Source organism: Oncorhynchus tshawytscha, linkage group LG15 (genome assembly GCF_018296145.1).
Source record: "Oncorhynchus tshawytscha isolate Ot180627B linkage group LG15, Otsh_v2.0, whole genome shotgun sequence".
Taxonomy (NCBI): Eukaryota; Metazoa; Chordata; class Actinopteri; order Salmoniformes; family Salmonidae; genus Oncorhynchus; species Oncorhynchus tshawytscha.
The window spans coordinates 6,531,038-6,556,037 of record NC_056443.1 but is presented as its reverse complement, the minus strand read 5'-3'; the positions used below and the strand labels follow the sequence as shown (position 1 = coordinate 6,556,037).

The following is a 25,000-nucleotide window of genomic DNA, read 5'->3' as shown; positions in this document are numbered from 1 at the left end:
TCTCTCATTTTCTCTCTCTTTCTTGATTACTCTCTTTCACTCCCTCCCCCTCTCTCATTTTCTCTCTGTTTCTTGATTACTCTCTTTCACTCCCCCCCTCTCTCATTTTCTCTCTGTTTCTTGATTACTCTCTTTCACTCCCTCCCCTCTCTCATTTTCTCTCTGTTTCTTGATTACTCTCTTTCACTCCCTCACCCCTCTCTCATTTTCTCTCTGTTTCTTGATTACTCTCTTTCACTCCCTCCCCCTCTCATTTTCTCTCTGTTTGTTGATTACTCTCTTTCACTCCCTCCCCTCTCATTTTCTCTCTGTTTCTTGATTACTCTCTTTCACTCCCTCCCCCTCTCATTTTCTCTCTGTTTCTTGATTACTCTCTTTCTCTCCCTCCCCCTCTCATTTTCTCTCTGTTTCTTGATGACTCTCTTTCACTCCCTCCCCCTCTCATTTTCTCTCTGTTTCTTGATTACTCTCTTTCACTCCCTCCCCCTCTCATTTTCTCTCTGTTTCTTGATTACTCTCTTTCACTCCCTCCCCCTCTCTCATTTTCTCTCTGTTTCTTGATTACTCTCTTTCACTCCCTCCCCCCTCTCATTTTCTCTCTGTTTCTTGATTACTCTCTTTCACTCCCTCCCCCTCTCATTTTCTCTCTGTTTCTTGATTACTCTCTTTCACTCCCTCCCCCTCTCATTTTCTCTCTGTTTCTTGATTACTCTCTTTCTCTCCCTCCCCCTCTCATTTTCTCTCTGTTTCTTGATTACTCTCTTTCTCTCCCTCCCCCTCTCATTTTCTCTCTGTTTCTTGATTACTCTCTTTCTCTCCCTCCCCCCTCTCATTTTCTCTCTGTTTCTTGATTACTCTCTTTCACTCCCTCCCCTCTCTCATTTTCTCTCTGTTTCTTGATTACTCTCTTTCACTCCCTCCCCCTCTCTCATTTTCTCTCTGTTTCTTGATTACTCTCTTTCACTCCCTCCCCCTCTCATTTTCTCTCTGTTTCTTGATTACTCTCTTTCACTCCCTCCCCCTCTCTCATTTTCTCTCTGTTTCTTGATTACTCTCTTTCACTCCCTCCCCCTCTCATTTTCTCTCTGTTTCTTGATTACTCTCTTTCACTCCCTCCCCCTCTCATTTTCTCTCTGTTTCTTGATTACTCTCTTTCTCTCCCTCCCCCCTCTCATTTTCTCTCTGTTTCTTGATTACTCTCTTTCTCTCCCTCCCCCTCTCATTTTCTCTCTGTTTCTTGATTACTCTCTTTCACTCCCTCCCCCTCTCTCATTTTCTCTCTGTTTCTTGATTACTCTCTTTCACTCCCTCCCCCCTCTCATTTTCTCTCTGTTTCTTGATTACTCTCTTTCTCTCCCTCACCCCCTCTCATTTTCTCTCTGTTTCTTGATTACTCTCTTTCACTCCCTCCCCCTCTCTCATTTTCTCTCTGTTTCTTGATTACTCTCTTTCTCTCCCTCCCCTCTCATTTTCTCTCTGTTTCTTGATTACTCTCTTTCTCTCCCTCCCCCTCTCTCATTTTCTCTCTGTTTCTTGATTACTCTCTTTCACTCCCTCCCCCCTCTCATTTTCTCTCTGTTTCTTGATTACTCTCTTTCTCTCCCTCACCCCCTCTCATTTTCTCTCTGTTTCTTGATTACTCTCTTTCTCTCCCTCACCCCCTCTCATTTTCTCTCTGTTTCTTGATGACTCTCTTTCACTCCCTCCCCCCTCTCATTTTCTCTCTGTTTCTTGATTACTCTCTTTCTCTCCCTCACCCCCTCTCATTTTCTCTCTGTTTCTTGATTACTCTCTTTCTCTCCCTCACCCCCTCTCATTTTCTCTCTGTTTCTTGATTACTCTCTTTCACTCCCTCCCCCCTCTCATTTTCTCTCTGTTTCTTGATTACTCTCTTTCACTCCCTCCCCCCCTCTCATTTTCTCTCTGTTTCTTGATTACTCTCTTTCTCTCCCTCCCCCTCTCATTTTCTCTCTGTTTCTTGATGACTCTCTTTCTCTCCCTCCCCCTCTCATTTTCTCTCTGTTTCTTGATTACTCTCTTTCTCTCCCTCCCCCTCTCATTTTCTCTCTGTTTCTTGATTACTCTCTTTCACTCCCTCCCCCTCTCTCATTTTCTCTCTGTTTCTTGATTACTCTCTTTCACTCCCTCCCCCTCTCATTTTCTCTCTGTTTCTTGATTACTCTCTTTCTCTCCCTCACCCCCTCTCATTTTCTCTCTGTTTCTTGATTACTCTCTTTCACTCCCTCCCCTCTCTCATTTTCTCTCTGTTTCTTGATTACTCTCTTTCTCTCCCTCCCCCTCTCATTTTCTCTCTGTTTCTTGATTACTCTCTTTCTCTCCCTCCCCCTCTCATTTTCTCTCTCTTTCTTGATTACTCTCTTTCACTCCCTCCCCCTCTCATTTTCTCTCTGTTTCTTGATTACTCTCTTTCTCTCCCTCACCCCCTCTCATTTTCTCTCTGTTTCTTGATTACTCTCTTTCTCTCCCTCACCCCTCTCATTTTCTCTCTGTTTCTTGATGACTCTCTTTCACTCCCTCCCCCTCTCATTTTCTCTCTGTTTCTTGATTACTCTCTTTCTCTCCCTCACCCCCTCTCATTTTCTCTCTGTTTCTTGATTACTCTCTTTCTCTCCCTCACCCCCTCTCATTTTCTCTCTGTTTCTTGATTACTCTCTTTCTCTCCCTCACCCCCTCTCATTTTCTCTCTGTTTCTTGATTACTCTCTTTCACTCCCTCCCCCTCTCATTTTCTCTCTGTTTCTTGATTACTCTCTTTCACTCCCTCCCCCCTCTCATTTTCTCTCTGTTTCTTGATTACTCTCTTTCTCTCCCTCCCCCCTCTCATTTTCTCTCTGTTTCTTGATTACTCTCTTTCACTCCCTCCCCCTCTCATTTTCTCTCTGTTTCTTGATTACTCTCTTTCACTCCCTCCCCCTCTCATTTTCTCTCTGTTTCTTGATTACTCTCTTTCTCTCCCTCCCCCTCTCATTTTCTCTCTGTTTCTTGATTACTCTCTTTCACTCCCTCCCCCTCTCTCATTTTCTCTCTGTTTCTTGATTACTCTCTTTCTCTCCCTCCCCCTCTCATTTTCTCTCTGTTTCTTGATTACTCTCTTTCACTCCCTCCCCCTCTCTCATTTTCTCTCTGTTTCTTGATTACTCTCTTTCTCTCCCTCCCCCTCTCATTTTCTCTCTGTTTCTTGATTACTCTCTTTCTCTCCCTCCCCCCTCTCATTTTCTCTCTGTTTCTTGATTACTCTCTTTCACTCCCTCCCCCTCTCATTTTCTCTCTGTTTCTTGATTACTCTCTTTCTCTCCCTCCCCCTCTCATTTTCTCTCTGTTTCTTGATTACTCTCTTTCTCTCCCTCCCCCTCTCATTTTCTCTCTGTTTCTTGATTACTCTCTTTCTCTCCCTCCCCCTCTCTCATTTTCTCTCTGTTTCTTGATGACTCTCTTTCACTCCCTCCCCCTCTCATTTTCTCTCTGTTTCTTGATTACTCTCTTTCTCTCCCTCCCCCTCTCATTTTCTCTCTGTTTCTTGATTACTCTCTTTCTCCTTCTCCCATTTTCTTTCTCTTTCCTTTTCTTTCTCTTATTTTTCCAAACATGCATCACTTTCCTCTTTCCCTTTTCTGTCTCGTTGTCTCTCTCTTTCGATGGCTGTTTCTCTCTCTCTCTCTCTCTCTCTCTCTCTCTCTCTCTCTCTCTCTTTCTGTTTCTTGATTTCTCTCTCTTTCTTTCACTCACTCTCTAATTTTCTTTCTCTATCTCTTCTTTTCTCATCCATGCATCACTTTCCTCTCTCCCTTTCCCCTTCCCTCATTCTCTCCCTGCCGTGTCTTCTCCTCTGTTAGGAAATGCTGTGCTTATTATGCTTAGTCGGGAGAGAGGGGGTTGTGGGTAGAGGGGGATCTGTCTCTCTGTGTGTGTGTGTGTGTGTGTGTGTGTGTGAGAGAGAGCATGCGTTTGTGTGGGTGTTAGGATTCATTTTTATCAATGCAATGAAGTACAAAAGATATTCCCTTAACCATTTGCAGTTTTGTCAAATCAAAGTTTCACTTCACTTCAAACCACATCGACTATGTGTTCATTTGAAGAGTTTTGTCTTACAGTTCACCATCCCAAATAACGGACTCACTAACTCATCTCCAATCATAGCTTCAGCTACAGAGCAGTTCATACAGAACCGTTCCTTACAGCCCTGTGTTGGTTGTTCCAGTTAGTCTTTGAGTAGAGGAACGACCACCCACTCAGACTGGAGCTGAAGCCTTTCCATTTCCATAGAGGAGCCAGCTTATCTGTTCTAAATGATAAGGGGCAGCCATTGACTGTAATGGAGACTCATTTAGTGATGTGTGAGTGTCTGTGTGTTCTCTATCGCTTCCCGCTCCCCTCTCTCTGTTTTCTTTCATTACTCATTCTCCTCTCTCAGCTACCAGTCCTTTCACTTTCCCCTACTCCCCCACTCCTCCCATCTCCTCTCTCCCTCTCTTCTCTGTCTCCTGCTCAGTCAAGCAGACCTCCTCTCTCTCTTTCTGTCCGTGGCCATGTAATGGTCTCAGGTAGCTCCCCCAGTGCGACAGAATCAATAGCACAGCCGCTCGGACCCCTAAGTCCCAAATGGCACCATATGGCCTTTGTAGTGCACTACTTTTTGACCAGGGCCCATAGAGCTCTGGTCAACAGTAGTGCACCAGAGGGAATAGAGTTCCATTTGGGACAAAACCCCATATCTAAACTCACGGAGGACATGATGACCAACAGAACAGGAACAAGATGTTCTTTAATGGCTGTTTGCAGTCAACAACCATAGCGTGTGATTGAATACAGTGCGATTCAACTTCCTGTACATGTAATGTGACCAATAGTTAACATTTGAACCCTCTCTTTCTCTGTCTATTTGTCTCTGTTCTTTCCTGTTCTCTTGTCTTCTCCCTCTAGGTTCCTGACCTACTGCTACCTGTTGGCGTTCAACGCGTGGCTGCTGCTGTCTCCCGCGGTGCTGTGTTATGACTGGCAGGTGGGCAGTATACCCCTGGTGGAGTCACTGTGGGACATGCGCAACGTCGCCGCCCTGCTGCTGGGAGTGGTCATGGTCGCCCTCTGTCTACACTGTGTCATGTCGCTACAGGTGAGATGGACATGGAGATTAGGTGCCCTCAGAACAGCCTCAATTCGTCGCGGCGTGGACTCTACAAGGTGTCGGAAGTGTTCCACAGAGATGCTGGCCCATGTTGACTCCAATGCTTCCCACAGTTGTGTCAAGTTGGCTGGATGTCCTTTGGTTGGTGGACCATTCTTGATACACTCGGGAAACTGTTGAGCGTGAAAAACCCAGCAGCGTTGCAGTTCTTGACACAAACCGGTGTGCCTGGCACCTACTACCATACCCCGTTCAAAAGGCACTTCAAATGTTTTGTCTTGCCCATTCACCCTCTGAATGGCAAACATACCTAATCCATGTCTCAGTTGTCTCAAGGCTTAAAAACCCTTCTTTAACCTGTCTCCTCCCCTTCATCTACTCTGATTTGAAGCGCATTTAACAAGTGACATCAATAAGGGATCGTAGCTTTAACCTGGATTCACCCAGTCAGTCTATGTGGAAAGAGTATAATGTTCAGAATGTGTTGTACACAGTGTATTGATTATATCTGTCTAGTACTTGGACGTCTACATTAGAAGCTAGGGGTTTCTGAACTAGGCCTGCTTTTACGCACTGATACTCACAGGTTTCTAAACACAGACACTATGCTATCAAAACTCTCACCTTCTAATCAGACCACACTCTGTTCGAGGAGTTGCTCAAACTCTCACACGTTATTTGCGCAACCCACACCATGAACATACAGTACACGCTTTCTCTGCGTTGCCGTGGTGACAGGCAGTGTTTAGAGAAGGAGACTTATTATGTGTGAAAAGTGTGTGTCCTATGTGTGTCTATGCCAGGTGGGTATTGGGTATGCTCTCACATGACACCCTCCTCTTAGTGCATCCACCCTCCCTCTCTCTCTCTCTCTCCTCTCGCTCGCTCTCTCCTTCCTCTCTTTCTCCCCCGAGAGGAACTCATTCTACAAGCCTTATTCAATCAAGCCTGCTTGTCAAAAGCATCATTCATCATTATTGAATAGGCCTTTGGTCCCCATCCCACTCAGACAGAGTGAGAGATGTCTCGGCTGCTCCTGTCAGCTGTCAACACCGAATGGCATTTGTGATATTGATCTCTTTACCCTTTACCCTGTAGTTTGCGTCAGTGTAATTGTTTAAAGCTGAAAGAATTGTGAAAGCTCTTGTTCTCTTCCTGTAGTTTGGTAGGTAACTTTTCTCAATATGCTGATCTTCTTGTAGAGAATGAAGTGAAACAAGGCGGCAGGTAGCCTTAGCATTGAAGAGCGTCGGGCCAGTAACTGAGCGGTCGCTGGTTCGAATCCCCAAACTGACTAGATTGCCCGCGCAAACAGAGTTCTGTGATCATGTGTGAGTGATGGGAACCGGAAGTGTTTTAAAAAGGAGTCAGGTGTGTGTGTGTGTGTATGTGCATGCCAGAGCAAGATGAGGAAAGACAAATGCAAGTGAGGAAAGCTAAATGGAGAGGCGCAGTACGAATGAGAGGGAGAGTAAAAGAGAGGAAGCGGAAGAAGAGGGAGCATGAAAACTTTTCCATTAGCAGGGAAGAGTGAGGAAATGAGATGAACATTTAATTGGCCAGCCCCTGCTGGGTGGGTACAAGATTACTGTAGGAGAAGCTGACTCATACTCTACAATACAGCAGTGGTATTCTGCTGTGCACTAATCAGACAGGGGTAAACTCATTAGGCTGGTTAGTGTCATTGGTTGTTAAGACAAGTTATCACTGCTTGAGAGAGAGAGAGACAGACAGACAGACAGACAGACAGAGATTTCTTTATCTTTTTCCTCCCTATTTCAATCTTCTGTTTTTCTCTCTCTCTCTTTTGCTGAGGTTTGCATTAGAGGTCAACCGATTAATCGGAATGGCCGATTTAATTAGGGCCGATTTCAAGTTTTCATAACAATCGGTGATCTGCACTTTTGGACACTGATCATGGCCGATTGCATTGCACTCCACGAGGAGACTGCCTGGCAGGCTTGACTACCTGTTATGCGAGTGCAGAAAGGAGCCATGGTAAGGTGCTAGCTAGCAATACACGTATCTTATAAAAAACAATCAATCTTAACACAATCACTAGTTAACTCCACACAGTGGATGATATAACTAGTTTATCTAGCTTGTCCTGCATTGCATATAATCGATGCGGTAACTGTTAATTTATCATTGAATCACAGCCTACTTCGCCAAACGGGTGATTTAACAAGCGCATTCGCGAAAAAAGCGAATTGCACCAATGTGTACCTAACCATAAACATCAACGCCTTTCTTAAAATCAATACACAAGTATATGTTTTTAAACCTGCATATTTAGTTAATATTGCCTGCTAACATGAATTACTTTTAACAAGGGAAATTGTGTCACTTCTCTTGCGTTCTGTGCAACAGAGTCAGGGTATATGCAGCAGTTTGGGCTGCCTGGCTTGTTGAGAACTGTGTGAAGACTATTTCTTCCGAACAAAGACAGCCAACTTCGCCAAACGGGGGATGATTTACAAAAGTGCATTTGCCACAAAAGCATAATCGTTGCACGAATGTACCTAACCATAAACATCAATGACTTTCTTAAAATCAATACACAGAAGTATACATTTTTAAACCTGCATATTTAGTTAAAAGAAATTCATGTTAGCAGGCAATATTAAACTAGGGAAATTGTGTCACTTCTCTTGTGTTCATTGCACGCAGAGTCAGGGTATATGCAGCAGTTTGGGCCGCCTGGCTCGTTGCTAACTAATTTGCCAGAATTTTACGTGATTATGACATAAGATTGAAGGTTTGTTACGGTTTTCTAGGTGTGAAGGAGAGTCGGACCAAAATGCAGCGTGTAGATTGCGATCCATGTTTAATGAACGAACGTAAAACACGAATCAATAACAAACACAACAAAACAAAGAACTTAACGAAAACCGAAACAGCCTATACTTGTGTAAACTAACACTGAGACAGGAACAACGACACATAGGACAATCACCCACCACAAACTCAAAGAATATGGCTGCCTAAATATGGTTCCCAATCAGAGACAACGATAAAGACCTGCCTCTGATTGAGAACCACTCCAGACAGCCGTAGACTTTGCTAGATAACCCCACTAGCTACAATCCCAATACATACACACCAAAACCCCAAGACAAAACACACCACAATACAAAAACCCCATGCCACACCCTGGCCTGACCCACTACATGAAGAAAAACACAAAATACTTAGACCAGGGCGTGACAAGGTTGTGCAATGTAACAGGAATATTTAGACTTATTGATGCCACCCGTTAGATAAAATACGGAACGGTTCCGTATTTCACTGAAAGAATAAACGTTTTGTTTTCTAAATGATAGTTTCCGGATTCGACCATATTAATGACCAAAGGCTTGTATTTCTGTGTGTTATTATGTTATAATTAAGTCTATGATTTGATAGAAATCAAATCAAATTGTATTTGTCACATACACATGGTTAGCAGATGTTAATGCGAATGTAGCGAAATGCTTGTGCTTCTAGTTCCGACAATGCAGTAATAACTAACGAGTAATCTAACCTAACAATTCTACAACTACTACCTTATACACACACAAGTGTAAAAGGATAAAGAATATGTACATATATGAATGAGTGATGGTACAGAACGGCACAGGCAAGATGCAGTAGATGGTATAGAGTACAGTATATACATATGAGATGAGTAATGTAGGGTATGTAAACACAAAAGTGGCATAGTTTAAAGTGGCTAGTGATACATGTATTACATAAAGATGGCAAGATGCAGTAGATGATAGAGTACAGTATATACATATACATATGAGATGAGTAATGTAGGGTATGTAAACATTATATTAAGTGGCATTGTTTAAAGTTGCTAGTGACACATTTTTTAAATCAATTTCCATCCATTTCCATTATTAAGAGTTGAGTCAGTATGTTGGCAGCAGCCACTCAATGTTAGTGGTGGCTGTTTAACAGTCTGATGGCCTTGAGATAGAAGCTGTTTTTCAGTCTCTCGGTCTCTGCATTGATGCACCTGTACTGACCTCGCCTTCTGGATGATAGCGGGGTGAACAGGCAGTGGCTCAGGTGGGTGTCCTTGATGATCTTTATGGCATTCCTGTGACATCGGGCAGGTAGTTTGCCCCCGGGATGCGTTGTGCAGACATTACTACCCTATGGAGAGCCTTATGGTTGTGGGCGGAGCAGTTGCCGTACCAGGCGGTGATATAGCCCGACAGGATCCTCTCGATTGTGCATCTGTAGAAGATTGTGAGTGCTTTTGTTGACAAGCCGAATTTCTTCAGCCTCCTGAGTTTGAAGAGCCACTGCTGCACCTTCTTCACAATGCTGTCTGTGTGGGTGGACCGATTCAGTTTGTCCTTGATGTGTACGCCGAGGAACTTAACTTACTACCCACTCCACTACTGTCCCGTCGATGTGGATAGGGGGGTGCTCCCTCTGCTGTTTCCTGAAGTCCACGATCATCTCCTTTGTTTTGTTGACGTTGAGTGTGAGGTTATCTTCCTGACACCACATTCCGAGGGCCCTCACCTCCTCCCTGTAGACCGTCTCGTCGTTGTTGGTAATCAAGCCTACCACTGTAGTGTCGTCCGCAAACTTGATGATTGAGTTCGAGGCGTGCATGGCCACGCAGTCGTGGGTGAACAGGGAGTATAGGAGAGGGCTCAGAACGCACACTTGTGGGGCCCCAGTGTTGAGGATCAGCGGGGTGGAGATGTTGTTGGCGGCCCATCAGGAAGTCCAGTACCCAGGTGCACAGGGCGGGGTCGAGACCCAGGGTCTCAAGCTTGATGACGAGTTTGGAGGGTACTATGGTGTTAAATGCTGAGCTGTAGTTGTTGAACAGCATTCTCACATAGGTATTCCTCTTGTCCAGATGGGTTAGGGCAGTGTGGTTGCGATTGCGTCGTCTCTGGACCTATTGGGGCGGTAATCAAATTGGAGTGGGTCTAGGGTGTCAGGTAGGATGGAGGACATATGGTCCTTGACTAGTCTCTCAAAGCACTTCATGATGACGGAGGTGAATGCTACGGGGTGGTAGTCGTTTAGCTCAGTTACCTTAGCTTTCTTGGGAACAGGAACAATGGTGGCCCTCTTGAAGCATGTGGGAACAACAGACTGGGATAAGGATTGATTGAATATGTCTGTAAACACACCAGCCAGCTGGTCTGCGCATGCTCTTAGGACGCGGCTGGGGATGCCGTCTGGGCCTGCAGCCTTGCGAGGGTTAACACGTTTAAATGTTTTACTCGGCTGCAGTGAAGAAGAGTCCGCAGGTTTTGGTAGCGGGCCGTGTTAGTGGCACTGTATTGTCCTCAAAGTGAGCAAAGAAGTTATTTAGTCTGTCTGGGAGCAAGACATCCTGGTCCGCGACAGGGCTGGTTTGCTTTTTGTAATCCGTGATTGACTGTAGACCCTGCCACATACCTCTTGTGTCTGAGCCGTTGAATTGCAACTCTACTTTGTCTCTATACTGACGCTTTTCTTGTTTGATTGCCTTGCGGAGGGAGTAGCTACACTGTTTGTATTCGGTCATGTTTCCGGTCACCTTGCCCTGGTTAAAAGCAGTGGTTCGCGCTTTCAGTTTCGCGTGAATGCTGCCATCAATCCACGGTTTCTGGTTTGGGAATGTTTTAATAGTTGCTGTGGGTATGACATCGCGGATGCACTTTCTAATGAACTCGCTCACCGAATCAGCGTATTCGTCAATGTTGTTGTTGGAAGCAATGCGGAACATATCCCAGTCCACGTGATGGAAGCAGTCTTGAAGCGTGGAATCGGTATCAGCGTTGAAAGATCATAATCGGTCGACCTCTAGAATGCATGCGGCATCCGTCACACTCCCGACATGGCCCTTGGGAGACAGTGCCATCAGTGTGACTTGCCTCTGTAACCCCTATGACCTCCCCTAGAGAAATCTGTCTGTATCATCATCCACAACCACCTCAAGCAGAATGCACAGGTGACCATTGACCCCAGGAAGTAATTGGTGCATCACTCCTGTCCCCTGTTGGTGTTTGTCAGTTCCTGGTTCCTGCCCTTAACCTTGACCTCAAGAAGTCATTGAAGCATTTAAAGCCCAGGCTGTGGGCGCGTTCCAGGCCTGGCTATATTGCAGTTTCCTTCTAGATCACACAATGCCTGGATGAACGTAGCCCATGCCGCCATTGCTTGACGTGACTGCAATATACAGTAATTTGTCTGCAACATGGTCAATGTCATAGAATTAGAATGATCACTTCCAGGTTCGGTCACTTCCTGATTTCTATCCCTGACCATTGACACGGGGGGTGTGGGGGGTCAGTACATCATCAGCAAAGGCATACAGTATAGCAAACTCATGGAACCAACAGCTGTCTGAGAGGAACAAGTACGTGAGAGGGCAGGGAAAGCCTGAGAGGAACAAGTACGTGAGAGGGCAGGGAAAGCCTGAGAGGAACAAATACGTGAGAGGGCAGGGAAAGCCTGAGAGGAACAAGTACGTGAGAGGGCAGGGAAAGCCTGAGAGGAACAAGTACATGAGAGGGCAGGGAAAGCCTGAGAGGAACAAGTACGTGAGAGGGCAGGGAAAGCCTGAGAGGAACAAGTACGTGAGAGGGCAGGGAAAGCCTGAGAGGAACAAGTACGTGAGAGGGCAGGGAAAGCCTGAGGGAACAAGTACGTGAGAGGGCAGGGAAAGCCTGAGAGGAACAAATACGTGAGAGGGCAGGGAAAGCCTGAGAGGAACAAGTACGTGAGAGGGCAGGGAAAGCCTGAGAGGAACAAGTACATGAGAGGGCAGGGAAAGCCTGAGAGGAACAAGTACGTGAGAGGGCAGGGAAAGCCTGAGAGGAACAAGTACGTGAGAGGGCAGGGAAAGACAACTCCTTACAGTCGAGTGTGTTTGTCGAGTGTGTTTGTTGTGTTTGTTGTTTATTTGCTCTATTTACTGTTCGAAATGATGGGTCGGATCCCATTTTGTGTGTGTGTGTGTCAAATCAAAATGTATTGGTCATTCTTGTGCTTCTAGATCCGACAGTGCAGCAGTATCTAACAAGTCATGTCAACAATTCCACAACAAAACCTTATACACACAATCTAGTAAAGGAATGGGATGAGAATATAGAAGTATAAAACATATGGATGAGCAGTGACAGAGTGGCTAAGATGCAATAGTATAGCATACATAGTGTAGGATACAGTATATACATATGAGATGAGGATTGTGAGATATGTAAACATTATTAAAGTGTCATTCTTAAAGTGACTAGTGTTCCATGTATTAAAGTGGCCAATGATATCAAGTCTGTAGATAGGCAGCCGCCTCTCTGTGCTAGGGGTGGCTGTTTAACAATCTGATGGCCTTGACATAGAAGCTGTTTTTCAGTCTCTCTGTCCCAGCTTTGATGCACCTGTACTGACCTTGTCTTCTGGATGATAGTGGGGTGAACAGAGTGGCTCGGGTGATTGTTGTCCTTGATGATCTTTTTGGCCTTCCGGTGACATTGGGTGGTGTAGGAGGGCAGGTAGTTTGCCCCCGGTGATGCGTTGTACAGACCGCACCACCCTCTGGATAGCCCTGCGGTTGTGGGCGGTGCAGTTGCTGTACCAGGCGGTGATACAGCCCGACAGGATGCTCTCAATTGTGCACCTGTAAAAGTTAGTGAGGGTTTTCGGGGAGACGAGACACATTTTTCTCAGACTCCTGCTGTCCCTTCAATGTGGATTGGGGGGGGCTCCCTCTGCTGTTTCCTGAAGTCCACGATCATCTATTTTGTTTTGCTGACATTGAGTGATAGAGTGTGGTGTCAGGAAAATAACCTGAGGGCCCTCACCTCCTCCCTGGAGGCCGTCTCGTCGTTGTTGCTAATCAAGCCTACCACTGTAGTGTCGTCTGCAAACTTGATGATTGAGTTGGAGGCGTGCATGGCCCCGCAGTCGTGGGTGAACGGAGTACAGGAGAGGGTACTATGGTGTTAAATGCTGAGCTGTAGTCCATGAACGGCATTCTTACTTAGGTATTCCTCTTGTCCAGATGGGATAGAGTAGTGTGATGGCGATTGCATCGTGTGTGTGTGCACATGTACTCACGTGCATGTGTGTATGTGTGTCTGTGTGTGTGTGTGTGTGTGTACTGCCTAGCCATCTGTTGGCCTGGCAGGGCTGGTGAGTGCGTGGACTGGGACATATGTCAGTCAGCCAGTTCTGAAGGGTTCTACTGGGATGGACTAACGGTCCAGAACTAGAGGGGTCTGATCTGGGAGGGATGCCTTGCTGCTGAACACCCAGTATAGTCATCTGGAGCATTGGGCTGTAGCACAGAATATTCCTCTACACCAGGGGTTGAGAGATGAGGAGAGAGGAAAGGAGGGATGGTGGAAAGGGAAGAAAATAGGAGAGGAGGAGAAGAGAGGTGTAGAGTGAAAAGAGAGAGGAGTAGACTGACGGGGGAAACTAGAGGACATTTAGAATGGAAAGGAAAGAGTTACAGTAGAGGACTGAGGAGATGAGTGGTAAAGAGATGGAGAGATTGACAGGGTGAAAGAAAGAGAGAGGAGATGAACAGATGATAGAGAGGAGGAGGAGGATGGAGGGAGAAAGGTGTGCAAGGTTAAAGCAACTGTATTGTGACAGACGTTGTACAGGCGCCTGCTGCCATCTCCATGGTAACGGAGAAGCAGTTGAGACATTGCTCTCGTCTACAGCAGAGTTCAGATGTACAGGGAGAATAGGAAGAAGAAGAGGAGGAGGAGTGAGAGAGAGATTTTGTGTGTGCAAGAGAGAGAGAGTCCCCTGACAGGGCTGTGTTGGAATGACATACAGGGAACCAATGACACATGGAGAGAGACTATCAGCAACCCAACCTCCCCCATCCATTCACTGGTCCACTCCACTGCCTAGTGTATGGGATCACACTGCTTAGAGCAGCACGGTAGAATGGGGGAGAGTGTATGTGCATGTGTTAATTACTGTGTGATCCTATCTATGGCATAATATCTAGCCCCCAGTCTGTGTGCTTCCATGCGTGTGTGTCTGTAGTCGACTAGTGTGTGATCCTATCTATGTCCGCATGCTGTACGTCCCGCGGTGTGATTAGGTGGTTGACAAGAGAATGGGGCGTGGATTGGACCGGCGGCTTAATTAAGACGCCGCGGCTTTGTAACTGTAATTTAACGAGGGAATCAACGCCATTACTGAGGGCACAGTCATTAGACCAATTAGCTTCTGTTTGTTCTAACAACTACGCCGGCTATGTTCAGAATGGAAAAATACAGAGGGGGCTTTTTCACTCTTATTAAAAATGAATCGGTTCGACGCAGCGTAGATTTCAAATGAATGAACTGTTTTTAATGATCTACTCAATCGGCGTCGGGCTTCGATATTTCCGAGCATCAGTCAGATAATGCTCAGTAACTAAGTGTGACATGTATCATGAATATGCCATTGATCTATTTCCACTGCTGTTTGAAGTGGGCCTGCTTACATGCACATCATGTCTTCAAACACTGGACAGTATGCGTGCTACTGCATACAACATGAAGGCAACAGGCGAAACGATTAAATATGGGAATTTTAGGCTCTGTTTTTCCTATGGATGTGCTAACCTCTCACACTTTCTCTCCCTCTCGCCCCCCCCCCACCCACCCCCCCTTCTGTAGAGGTTGGAGAATAGGGAGGTGTTGCTGGGGGTGTTGTTCCTGGTCTTTCCCTTCATCCCTGCCAGTAACCTCTTCTTCAGGGTGGGCTTCGTGGTGGCAGAGAGGGTCCTCTACATGCCCAGGTGGGTTGTGTGTGTGTGTGTGTGTGTGTGTGTGTGTTATTGCAGGTAATGTGTGTGTTTCCCCACCTCTAAACCTCTCTGGGTTAGGATGGTTTTTAATTAGATAGCTGGTGTAATTCTCCTGTGTGCAGTAGTGTGTAGACTAGCTTGGTTGCCCTTACTGCATTTGTGTGTGTTTTAGGGCTGACCCCATTTAGGCAACTGGTCGATTGTTTACAGAAACAGTGAGCAGCAGGAGGACCAGGTTTTTCCCCTTCTGTTTAGGCTATATTGATCTCTGGCTCCTTCTTTTTTTAGTAATTTGTGTGTCTTCATTTTTATCCTACATCTACTGTAGTTGATTTATTTAACAATACACTTTAAAAAAAATTCAACCAAGAACAGACGACTCTTGGTCGACCAATATATTTTTTTGTTGGGGACAACCCTAGTGTGTTTATCTGTGCGGGAGTTTACAAGAGTATGCACGAGTGAGTGATTGAACATATGGAGAGCGCGTCACACACGCACAAACATGCACGCACGCGCACACACACAAACACACATGGTTATTTTCTGCTGTGCTTCACACTTCAGTCAAGGGCCTCTCTGGTACGTCCTTGTAGTGGATTCCTATGAAAACTCTCATCTCTTCCCTCTCTCCTTTTTTCTGCCCTGTCCTTTACTCTCTCTCCTTTACTCTCTCTCCTTCAGTCAAGGGCTCTTCTCCCTCTCTCCTTTACTCTCTCTCCTCCCTCTTTCTCCTCCTCTCTGTTTACTGGATTCCCTCTCTCCTGAAGTGCTCTCTCTCCTCCCTCTCCTCCCCTCTCTCCTTTAGTCTCTCTCTCCCTCTCTCCTTTACTCTCTCTCCTCCCTCTCTCTCCTCTTTCCTTTACTCTCTCTCTCCTTTCTCCTTTACTCTCTCTCTCCCTCTCTCCTTTACTCTCTCCTTTACTCTCTCTCTCTCCTTTAGTCTCTCTCTCCCTTTCCTTTACTCTCTCTCCTCTCCTCTCTCCTCCCTCTCTCTCTCTCCTTTTACTCTCTCTCCTCCCTCTCTCCTTTACTCTCTCTCCTCCCTCTCCTTTACTCTCTCTCCCTCTCTCTTTTACTCTCTCTCCTCCCTCTCTCCTCCTCTCTCTTTACTCTCTCTCCTCCCTCTCTCCTTTACTCTCTCCTCCTCTCTCCTTTACTCTCTCCTCTCTCTCCTTTACTCCCTCCTTTCCTTTACTCTCTCTCCTCCCTTTACTCTCTCTCCTCCTCTCCTTTCTCTCTCTCCCTCTCTCCCTCTCTCCTTTCTTTCCTTTACTCTCTCTCTCTCCTTTACTCTCTCTCCTCCCTCTTCCTTTACTCTCTCTCCTCCCTCTTTCCTTTACTCTCCTCCTTACTCTCTCCTCCCCTCTCTCCTTTACTCTCTCTCCTCCCTCTCTCCTTTACTCTCTCTCCTCCCTCTTTCCTTTACTCTCTCTCCTCCTCTCCCTCTCTCTTTTCTTTCCTCTCTCTCCTCCTCTCTCTCCTTTACTCTCTCTCCTCCCTCTTCCTTTACTCTCTCCTCCCTCTCTCCTTTACTCTCTCTCTCCTCTCCTTTACTCTCTCCCTCTCCTCTCTCCTCCCTCTTTCCTTTACTCTGTCTCCTCCCTCTCTCTTTTTACTCCCTCTCTCTTTACCTCTCTCCCTCTCTTTTTCTCTCTCCCTCTCTCCTCTCTCTTCCTTTACTCTCTCTCCTCCTCTCTCCCCTTTACTTTACTCTCTCCTCCCTCTCTCCTTTACTCTCTCTCCTCCCTCTTTCCTTTACTCTCTCCTCCTCCCTCTCTCCCTCCCTCTACTTTACTCTCTCCTCCTCTCTCTCCTTTACTCTTTACTCTCCCCTCCCTCTTTCCTTTACTCTCTCTCCTCCCTCTCTCCTTTACTCTCTCCTCCTCTCTCTTTCCTTTACTCTCTCTCCTCTCCTCTTTCTCCTCCCTCTCTTCCTTTACTCTCTCTCTCCTCCCTTTACTCTCTCTCCTCTCCTCTCTCCTTTACTTTACTCTCTCCTCCTTTCTTTACTCTTCCTTTACTCTCTTTCCTCCCTCTTTTCCTTTACTCTCTCTCCTCCCTCTCTCCTTTACTCTCTCTCCTCCCTCTCTTCCTTTACTTTCCTCCCTCTCTCTCTCTCTCCTCCCTCTCTCCTTTACTCTCTCTCCTCCCTCTCTCCTCCCTCTCTCCTTTACTCCTCTCCTCTCTCCTTTTACTCTCTCTCCTCCCTCCTCCTTCCTCTCTCTCTCCTCCCTCTTTCCTTTACTCTCTCTCCTCCCTCTCCTTTACTCCTCTCCTCCCTCTCTCCTTTACTCTCCTCCCTCTCTCCTTTACTCTCTCTCCTCCCTCTCTCCTTTACTTCTCTCCTCCTCCCTCTCTCTCCTCCCCTTACTCTCTTCTCTCTCTCCCCTCTCTCCTTTACTCTCTCTCCTCCCTCTTTCCTTTACTCTCTCTCCTCCCTCTCTCCTTTACTCTCTCTCCTCCCTCTCTCCTTTACTCTCTCTCTCTCCTTTACTCTCTCCTCCCTCTTCCTTTACTCTCTCTCCTCCCTCTCTCCTTTACTCTCTCTCCTCCCTCTCTCTTTACTCTCTCTCCTCCCTCTTTCCTTTACTCTCTCTCCTCCCTCTCTCCTTTACTCTCTCTCCTCCCTCTCTTTCCTTTACTCTCTCTCCTCCCTCTCTCCTTTACTCTCTCTCCTCCCTCTCTCCTTTACTCTCTCTCCTCCCTCTCTCCTTTACTCTCTCTCCTCCCTCTCTCCTTTACTTTCTCTCTCCTCCCTCTTTCCTTTACTCTCTCTCCTCCCTCTCTCCTTTACTCTCTCTCCTCCCTCTCTCCTTTACTCTCTCTCCTCCCTCTTTCCTTTCCTCTCTCTCCTCCCTCTTTCCTTTACTCTCTCTCCTCCCTCTCTCCTTTACTCTCTCTCCTCCCTCTCCCTTTACTTTCTCTCCTCCCTCTCTCCTTTACTCTCTCTCCTCCCTCTCTCCTTTACTCTCTCTCCTCCCTCTCTCCTTTACTCTCTCTCCTCCCTCTCTCCTTTACTCTCTCCCTCCCTCTCCTTTACTCTCTCTCCTCCCTCTTTCCTTTACTCTCTCTCCTCCCTCTCTCCTTTACTCTCTCTCCCTCCCTCTCTCCTTTTTACTCTCTCTCCTCCCTCTCCTTTACTCTCTCTCCTCCCTCTCTCCTTTACTCTCTCTCCTCCCTCTCTCCTTTACTCTCTCTCCTCCCTCTTTCCTTTACTCTCTCTCCTCCCTCTCTCCTTTACTCTCTCTCCTCCCCTCTCTCCTTTACTCTCTCTCCTCCCTCTCTCCTTTACTCTCTCTCCTCCCTCTTTCCTTTACTCTCTCTCCTCCCTCTCTCCTTTACTCCTCCCTCCCTCTCTCCTTTACTCTCTCCTCCCTCTCTCCTTACTCTCTCTCCTCCTTTCTCCTTTACTCTCTCTCCTCCCTCTCTCCTTTACTCTCTCTCCTCCCTCTTTCCTTTACTCTCTCTCCTCCCTCTTTCCTTTACTCTCTCTCCTCCCTCTTTCCTTTCTCTCTCCTCTCTCTCTCCCTCTCTCCTTTACTCTCTCTCCTCCCTCTCTCCTTTACTCTCTCTCCTCCCTCTTTCCTTTACTCTCTCTCCTCCCTCTTTCCTTTACTCTCTCTCCTCCCTCTCTCCTTTACTCTCTCTCCTCCTCTTTCCTTTACTCTCTCTCCTCCCTCTCTCCTTTACTCTCTCTCCTCCCTCTCTCCTTTACTCTCTCTCCTCCCTCTCTCCTTTACTCTCTCTCCTCCTCCCTTTACTCTCTCTTCCCTCTCTCTCTCTCTCCTCCCTCTCTTTTACCTCTCCTCTCTCCTCTCCTCCCTCTCTCCTCTCTCTCCTCCCTCTCTCCTTTACTTTACTCTCTCCCTCTCTTCCTTTACTCTCTCTCCTCCCTCTCTCCTTTACTCTCTCTCCTCCCTCTCTCCTTTACTCTCTCTCCTCCCTCTCTCCTTTACTCTCTCTCCTCCCTCTTTCCTTTACTCTCTCTCCTCCCTCTCTCCTTTACTCTCTCTCCTCCCTCTTTCCTTTACTCTCTCTCCTCCCTCTCTCCTTTACTCTCTCTCCTCCCTCTCTCCTTTACTCTCTCTCCTCCCTCTCTCCTTTACTCTCTCCTCCCTCTCCCTTTACTCTCTCTCCTCCCTCTTTCCTTTACTCTCTCTCCTCCCTCTCTCCTTTACTCTCTCTCCTCCCTCTTCCTTTACTCTCTCCTCCCTCTCTCCTTTACTCTCTCTCCTCCCTCTCTCCTTTACTCTCTCTCCTCCCTCTTTACTCCTTTACTCTCTCTCCCTCCCTCTCTCCTTTACTCTCTCTCCTCCCTCTTTCCTTTACTCTCTCTCCTCCCTCTTTCCTTTACTCTCTCCTCCCTCTTTCCTTTACTTTCTCTCCTCCCTCTCTCCTTTACTCTCTCTCCTCCCTCTCTCCTTTACTCTCTCTCCTCCCTCTTCTCTCCTTTACTCTCTCTCCTCCCTCTCTCCTTTACTCTCTCTCCTCCCTCTCTCCTTTACCTCTCTCCTCCCTCTCTCTTTACTCTCCCTCCTCCCTCTCTCCTTTACTCTCTCTCCTCCCTCTCTCCTTTACTCTCTCTCCTCCCTCTCTCCTTTACTCTCTCTCCTCCCCCTCTTTCCTTTACTCTCTCTCCTCCCTCTCTCCTTTACTCTCTCTCCTCCCTCTTTCCTTTACTCTCTCTCCTCCCTCTCTCCTTTACTCTCTCTCCTCCCTCTCTCCTTTACTCTCTCTCCTCCCTCTCTCCTTTACTCTCTCTCCTCCCTCTTTCCTTTACTCTCTCTCCTCCTCTCCTCTCCTTTACTCTCTCTCCTCCCTCCTCTCCTTTACTCTCTCTCCTCCCTCTTTCCTTTACTCTCTCTCCTCCCTCTCTCCTTTACTCTCTCTCCCCTCTCCTTTACTTTCTTTACCTCTCTCCTCCTCCCTCTCTCCTTTACTCTCTCCCTCCCTCTCTCCTTTACTCTCTCTCCTCCCTCTCTCCTTTACTCTCTCTCCTCCCTCTCCTCTCCCTTTACTCTCTCTCCTCCCTCTCTCCTTTACCTCTCTCCTCCCTCTCTCCTTTACTCTCTCTCCTCCCTCTCTCCTTTACTCTCTCTCCTCCCTCTCTCCTTTACTCTCTCTCCTCCCTCTCTCCTTTACTCTCTCTCCTCCCTCTCTCCTTTACTCTCTCTCCTCCCTCTTTCCTTTACTCTCTCTCCTCCCTCTCTCCTTTACTCTCTCTCCTCCCTCTCTCTTTTACTCTCTCTCCTCCCTCTCTCCTTTACTCTCTCTCCTCCCTCTCTCCTTTACTCTCTCTCCTCCCTCTTTCCTTTACTCTCTCTCCTCCTCTCTCTTTCTCCTTTACTCTCTCCTCCCTCTCTCCTTTACTCTCTCTCCTCCCTCTCTCCTTTACTCTCTCTCCTCCCTCTTTCCTTTACTCTCTCTCCTCCCTCTCTCCTTTACTCTCTCTCCTCCCTCTCTCCTTTACTCTCTCTCCTCCCTCTCCCTTTACTTCTCTCCTCCCTCTTTCCTTTACTCTCTCTCCTCCCTCTCTCCTTTACTCTCTCTCCTCCCTCTTTCCTTTACTCTCTCTCCTCCCTCTCCTTTACTTTCTCTCCTCCCTTTCCTTTACTCTCTCTCCTCCCTCTCTCCTTTACTCTCTCCTCCCTCTTTCTTTACCTCTCTCTCCTCTCTCCTTTACTCTCTCCTCCCTCTTTCCTTTACTCTCTCTCCTCCCTCTCTCCTTTACTCTCTCTCCTCCCTTTACTCTCTCTCCTCCCTCTCTCCTTTACTCTCTCTCCCTCCCTCTTTCCTTTACTCTCTCTCCTCCCTCTCTCCTTTACTCTCTCTCCTCCCTCTTCCTTTACTCTCTCTCCTCCCTCTCCTCTCTTCTCCTCCCTCTACCTTTACTCTCTCCTCCCTCTCTCCTCTTCTCCTCCCTCTCTCCTCCTCTCTCTCCTTTACTCTCTCTCCTCCCTCTTTCCTTTACTCTCTCTCCTCCCTCTCTCTCTTTACTCTCTCTCCTCCCTCTCTCCTTTACTCTCTCTCCTCCCTCTTTCCTTTCTCTCTCTCCCTCCCTCTCTCTCTCCCTCTCTCTTTACTCTCTCTCCTCCCTCTCTCCTTTACTCTCTCTCCTCCCTCTCTCCTTTACTCTCTCTCCTCCCTCTCTCCTTTACTCTCTCTCTCCCTCTCTCCTTTACTCTCTCTCCTCCCTCTCTCCTTTACTCTCTCTCCTCCCTCTTTCCTTTACTCTCTCTCCTCCCTCTCTCCTTTACTCTCTCTCCTCCCTCTCTCCTTTACTCTCTCTCCTCCCTCTCTCCTTTACTCTCTCTCCTCCCTCTCTCCTTTACTCTCTCTCCTCCCTCTCTCCTTTACTCTCTCTCCTCCCTCTCTCCTTTACTCTCTCTCCTCCCTCTCTCCTTTACTCTCTCTCCTCCCTCTCTCCTCCTTACTCTCTCTCCTCCCTCTCCCTCCTCTTTACTCTCTCTCCTCCCTCTCTCCTTTACTCTCTCTCCTCCCTCTCTCCTTTACTCTCTCTCCTCCTCCTTTACTCTCTCTCCTCCCTCTCTCCTCTCTCTCTCCTCCCTCTCTCCTTTACTCTCTCTCCTCCCTCTCTCCTTTACTCTCCTCTCTCCCCCTCTCCTTTACTCTCTCTCCTCCCTCTCTCCTTTACTCTCTCTCCTCCCTCTCTCCTTTACTCTCTCTCCTCCCTCTCTCTTTACTCTCTCCTCCCTCTCTCCTTTACCTCTCTCCTCCTTTACTCTCTCTCTCTCCCTCTCTCCTTTACTCTCTCTCTCCCTCTCTCCTTTACTCTCTCCTCCCTCTTTCCTTTACTCTCCTTTACTCTCTCTCCTCCCTCTCTCCTTTACTCTCTCTCCTCCCTCTTTCCTTTCTCTTTACTCTCTCCCTCCCTCTCTCCTTTACTCTCTCCTCCCTCTCTCCTTTACTCTCTCTCTCCCTCTCTCTCTCCTCCCTCTCCTTTACTCTCTCTCCTCCCTCTCTCCTTTACTCTCTCTCCTCCCTCTCTCCTTTACTCTCTCTCCTCCCTCTTTCCTTTACTCTCTCTCCTCCCTCTCTCCTTTACTCTCTCTCCTCCCTCTCTCCTTTACTTTCTCTCCTCCCTCTCTCCTTTACTCTCTCTCCTCCCTCTATCCTTTACTCTCTCTCCTCCCTCTCTCCTTTACTCTCTCTCCTCCCTCTCTCCTTTACTCTCTCTCCTCCCTCTCTCCTTTACTCTCTCTCCTCCCTCTCTCCTTTCTCTCTCTCCTTTCTCTCTCTCTCCTCTCCTCTCTCCTTTACTCTCTCCCTCCCTCTCTCCTTTACTCTCTCTCCTCCCTCTCTCCTTTACCTTCTCTCCTCCCTCTCTCCTTTACCTTCTCTCCTCCCTCTCTCCTTTACTCTCTCTCCTCCCTCTCTCCTTTACTCTCTGCTCTCTCCATCTGTCTGTTCTCTCCCGCTCCCTTGCGTCACTCTAAGGGCTCCTTTGTCCTTCAGTGCTTTCAAGGGCTTCCCAGATAATAGTTTTCTATTTATTTTTCCTGATGCTGATGTCTTATAAGAAAAGCAAATTCTGTTTTGTCTGTCAATGCTCTGTCTCTCTTCTTCTCTCTCTCTCTTTCGACTTTCTATTTTCCTGTCTCACGGCCTTCCCCCATCTCTTTCTGCTAATCCGGTCCCGGTGTGTATGTACGTGTGTGCGCATGCGGGTGTGTGTGTAGGATTATCATGGCTGTAGGGGCCTGGAGCCCTGATCAGGCTCAGATGGGCCCTTGGGGGCCTCTTCCCTTTAAACACGCATGCATGCCCGCGTGCACACAGACACACACATTCACTCCTGCAGGTTGAGAGTTTAGAGTGTATAGCCTGAAGGAAGCTGTGTGTGTGTGTGGGGGGGGGGGGCTGTGTAAAATCCACTCACTTCATCTCTCTCCACTCACTTAACCTCCTGCATGTATAATGACAGAATAAAGTGTCAACAGATGCTTCTCAAATATGTAAATGATCCTCCTCAAAAGCAGTTCCCACTGCTGTGATAGGAGGAGTAAGGGAAATGGGACTCCTCCTCCTGTACTGTGGGGGAGTTGATCAAACAGAAAACATGCAACTGTTTTCCAATGTGTATGTGGTGTATCATCTCAGGCAGGTATATGTACAGTATGTGTGTTATTACAGCCACGGTGTAACTAACCAGCGCAGTGGGATACTTGTCAACGAGGCAGAGGGCATGCTGGGATTGATTTAAAGTGAAGGGAACATGAGACGGTGCTACAGAGAGACCCCTCATCTCTGCCTCTGCCTGCAGTGTGTTATCTGTTAGGCTAAATGTAGTCCAGACACATGTCTGGGCACAGGGTTTACACTTCCATCTAAATGTAGTCCAGACCCATGTCTGGGCACAGGGTTTACACTTCCATCTAAATGTAGTCCAGACACATGTCTGGGCACAGGGTTTACACTTCCATCTAAATGTAGTCCAGACACATGTCTGGGCACAGGGTTTACACTTCCATCTAAATGTAGTCCAGACACATGTCTGGGCACAGGGTTTACACTTCCATCTAAATGTAGTCCAGACACATGTCTGGGCACAGGGTTTACACTTCCATCTAAATGTAGTCCAGACACATGTCTGGGCACAGGGTTTACACTTCCATCTAAATGTAGTCCAGACACATGTCTGGGCACAGGGTTTACACTTCCATCTAAATGTAGTCCAGACACATGTCTGGGCACAGGGTTTACACTTCCATCTAAATGTAGTCCAGACACATGTCTGGGCACAGGGTTTACACTTCCATCTAAATGTAGTCCAGACACATGTCTGGGCACAGGGTTTACACTTCCATCTAAATGTAGTCCAGACACATGTCTGGGCACAGGGTTTACACTTCCATCTAAATGTAGTCCAGACACATGTCTGGGCACAGGGTTTACACTTCCATCTAAATGTAGTCCAGACACATGTCTGGGCACAGGGTTTACACTTCCATCTAAATGTAGTCCAGACACATGTCTGGGCACAGGGTTTACACTTCCATCTAAATGTAGTCCAGACACATGTCTGGGCACAGGGTTTACACTTCCATCTAAATGTAGTCCAGACACATGTCTGGGCACAGGGTTTACACTTCCATCTAAATGTAGTCCAGACACATGTCTGGGCACAGGGTTTACACTTCCATCTAAATGTAGTCCAGACACATGTCTGGGCACAGGGTTTACACTTCCATCTAAATGTCTGGTCCAGACATCATGTCTGTCTGGGCACAGGGTTTACACTTCCATCTAAATGTAGTCCAGACCATGTCTGGGCACAGGGTTACACTTCCATCTAAATGTAGTCCAGACACATGTCTGGGCACAGGGTTTACACTTCCATCTAAATGTAGTCCAGACACATGTCTGGGCACAGGGTTTACACTTCCATCTAAATGTAGTCCAGACACATGTCTGGGCACAGGGTTTACACTTCCATCTAAATGTAGTCCAGACACATGTCTGGGCACAGGGTTTACACTTCCATCTAAATGTAGTCCAGACACATGTCTGGGCACAGGGTTTACACATCCATCTAAATGTAGTCCAGACACATGTCTGGGCACAGGGTTTACACTTCCATCTAAATGTAGTCCAGACACATGTCTGGGCACAGGGTTTACACTTCCATCTAAATGTAGTCCAGACACATGTCTGGGCACAGGGTTTACACTTCCATCTAAATGTAGTCCAGACACATGTCTGGGCACAGGGTTTACACTTCCATCTAAATGTAGTCCAGACACATGTCTGGGCACAGGGTTTACACTTCCATCTAAATGTAGTCCAGACACATGTCTGGGCACAGGGTTTACACATCCATCTAAATGTAGTCCAGACACATGTCTGGGCACAGGGTTTACACTTCCATCTAAATGTAGTCCAGACACATGTCTGGGCACAGGGTTTACACTTCCATCTAAATGTAGTCTTTATTGGACATGGTTGCTTTAGGGAGGTTTATACAATAGGTTTTCTCCTGCTCTATATCCCCTTTTAACCTCCTCCTACCCCCTTCCGTCCTTTTCCTACCGCAGTCTAACTCAAATTCTTCTAATTCCCCCCTCCCTCCTTCTC

At 47.2% G+C, this 25,000-nt stretch overlaps 1 protein-coding gene across 2 annotated transcripts in view; it reads left to right on the top strand.

The window, feature by feature from the left end:
• Positions 1-25,000, top strand: part of LOC112215025 (protein O-mannosyl-transferase TMTC1-like) — a 110,508-nt gene that overhangs the window by 57,019 nt on the left and 28,489 nt on the right. For both annotated transcript variants that reach the window (XR_006078910.1, XM_042298012.1), the window contains exons 7-8: positions 4,941-5,130; positions 14,772-14,893. Coding sequence is in view for 1 of the 2 variants with exons in the window: in XM_042298012.1 (XP_042153946.1) it covers positions 4,941-5,130; positions 14,772-14,893 (312 nt within the window). In the remaining variant the exon portion in view is untranslated. The remainder of the gene's footprint in view (positions 1-4,940; positions 5,131-14,771; positions 14,894-25,000) is intronic.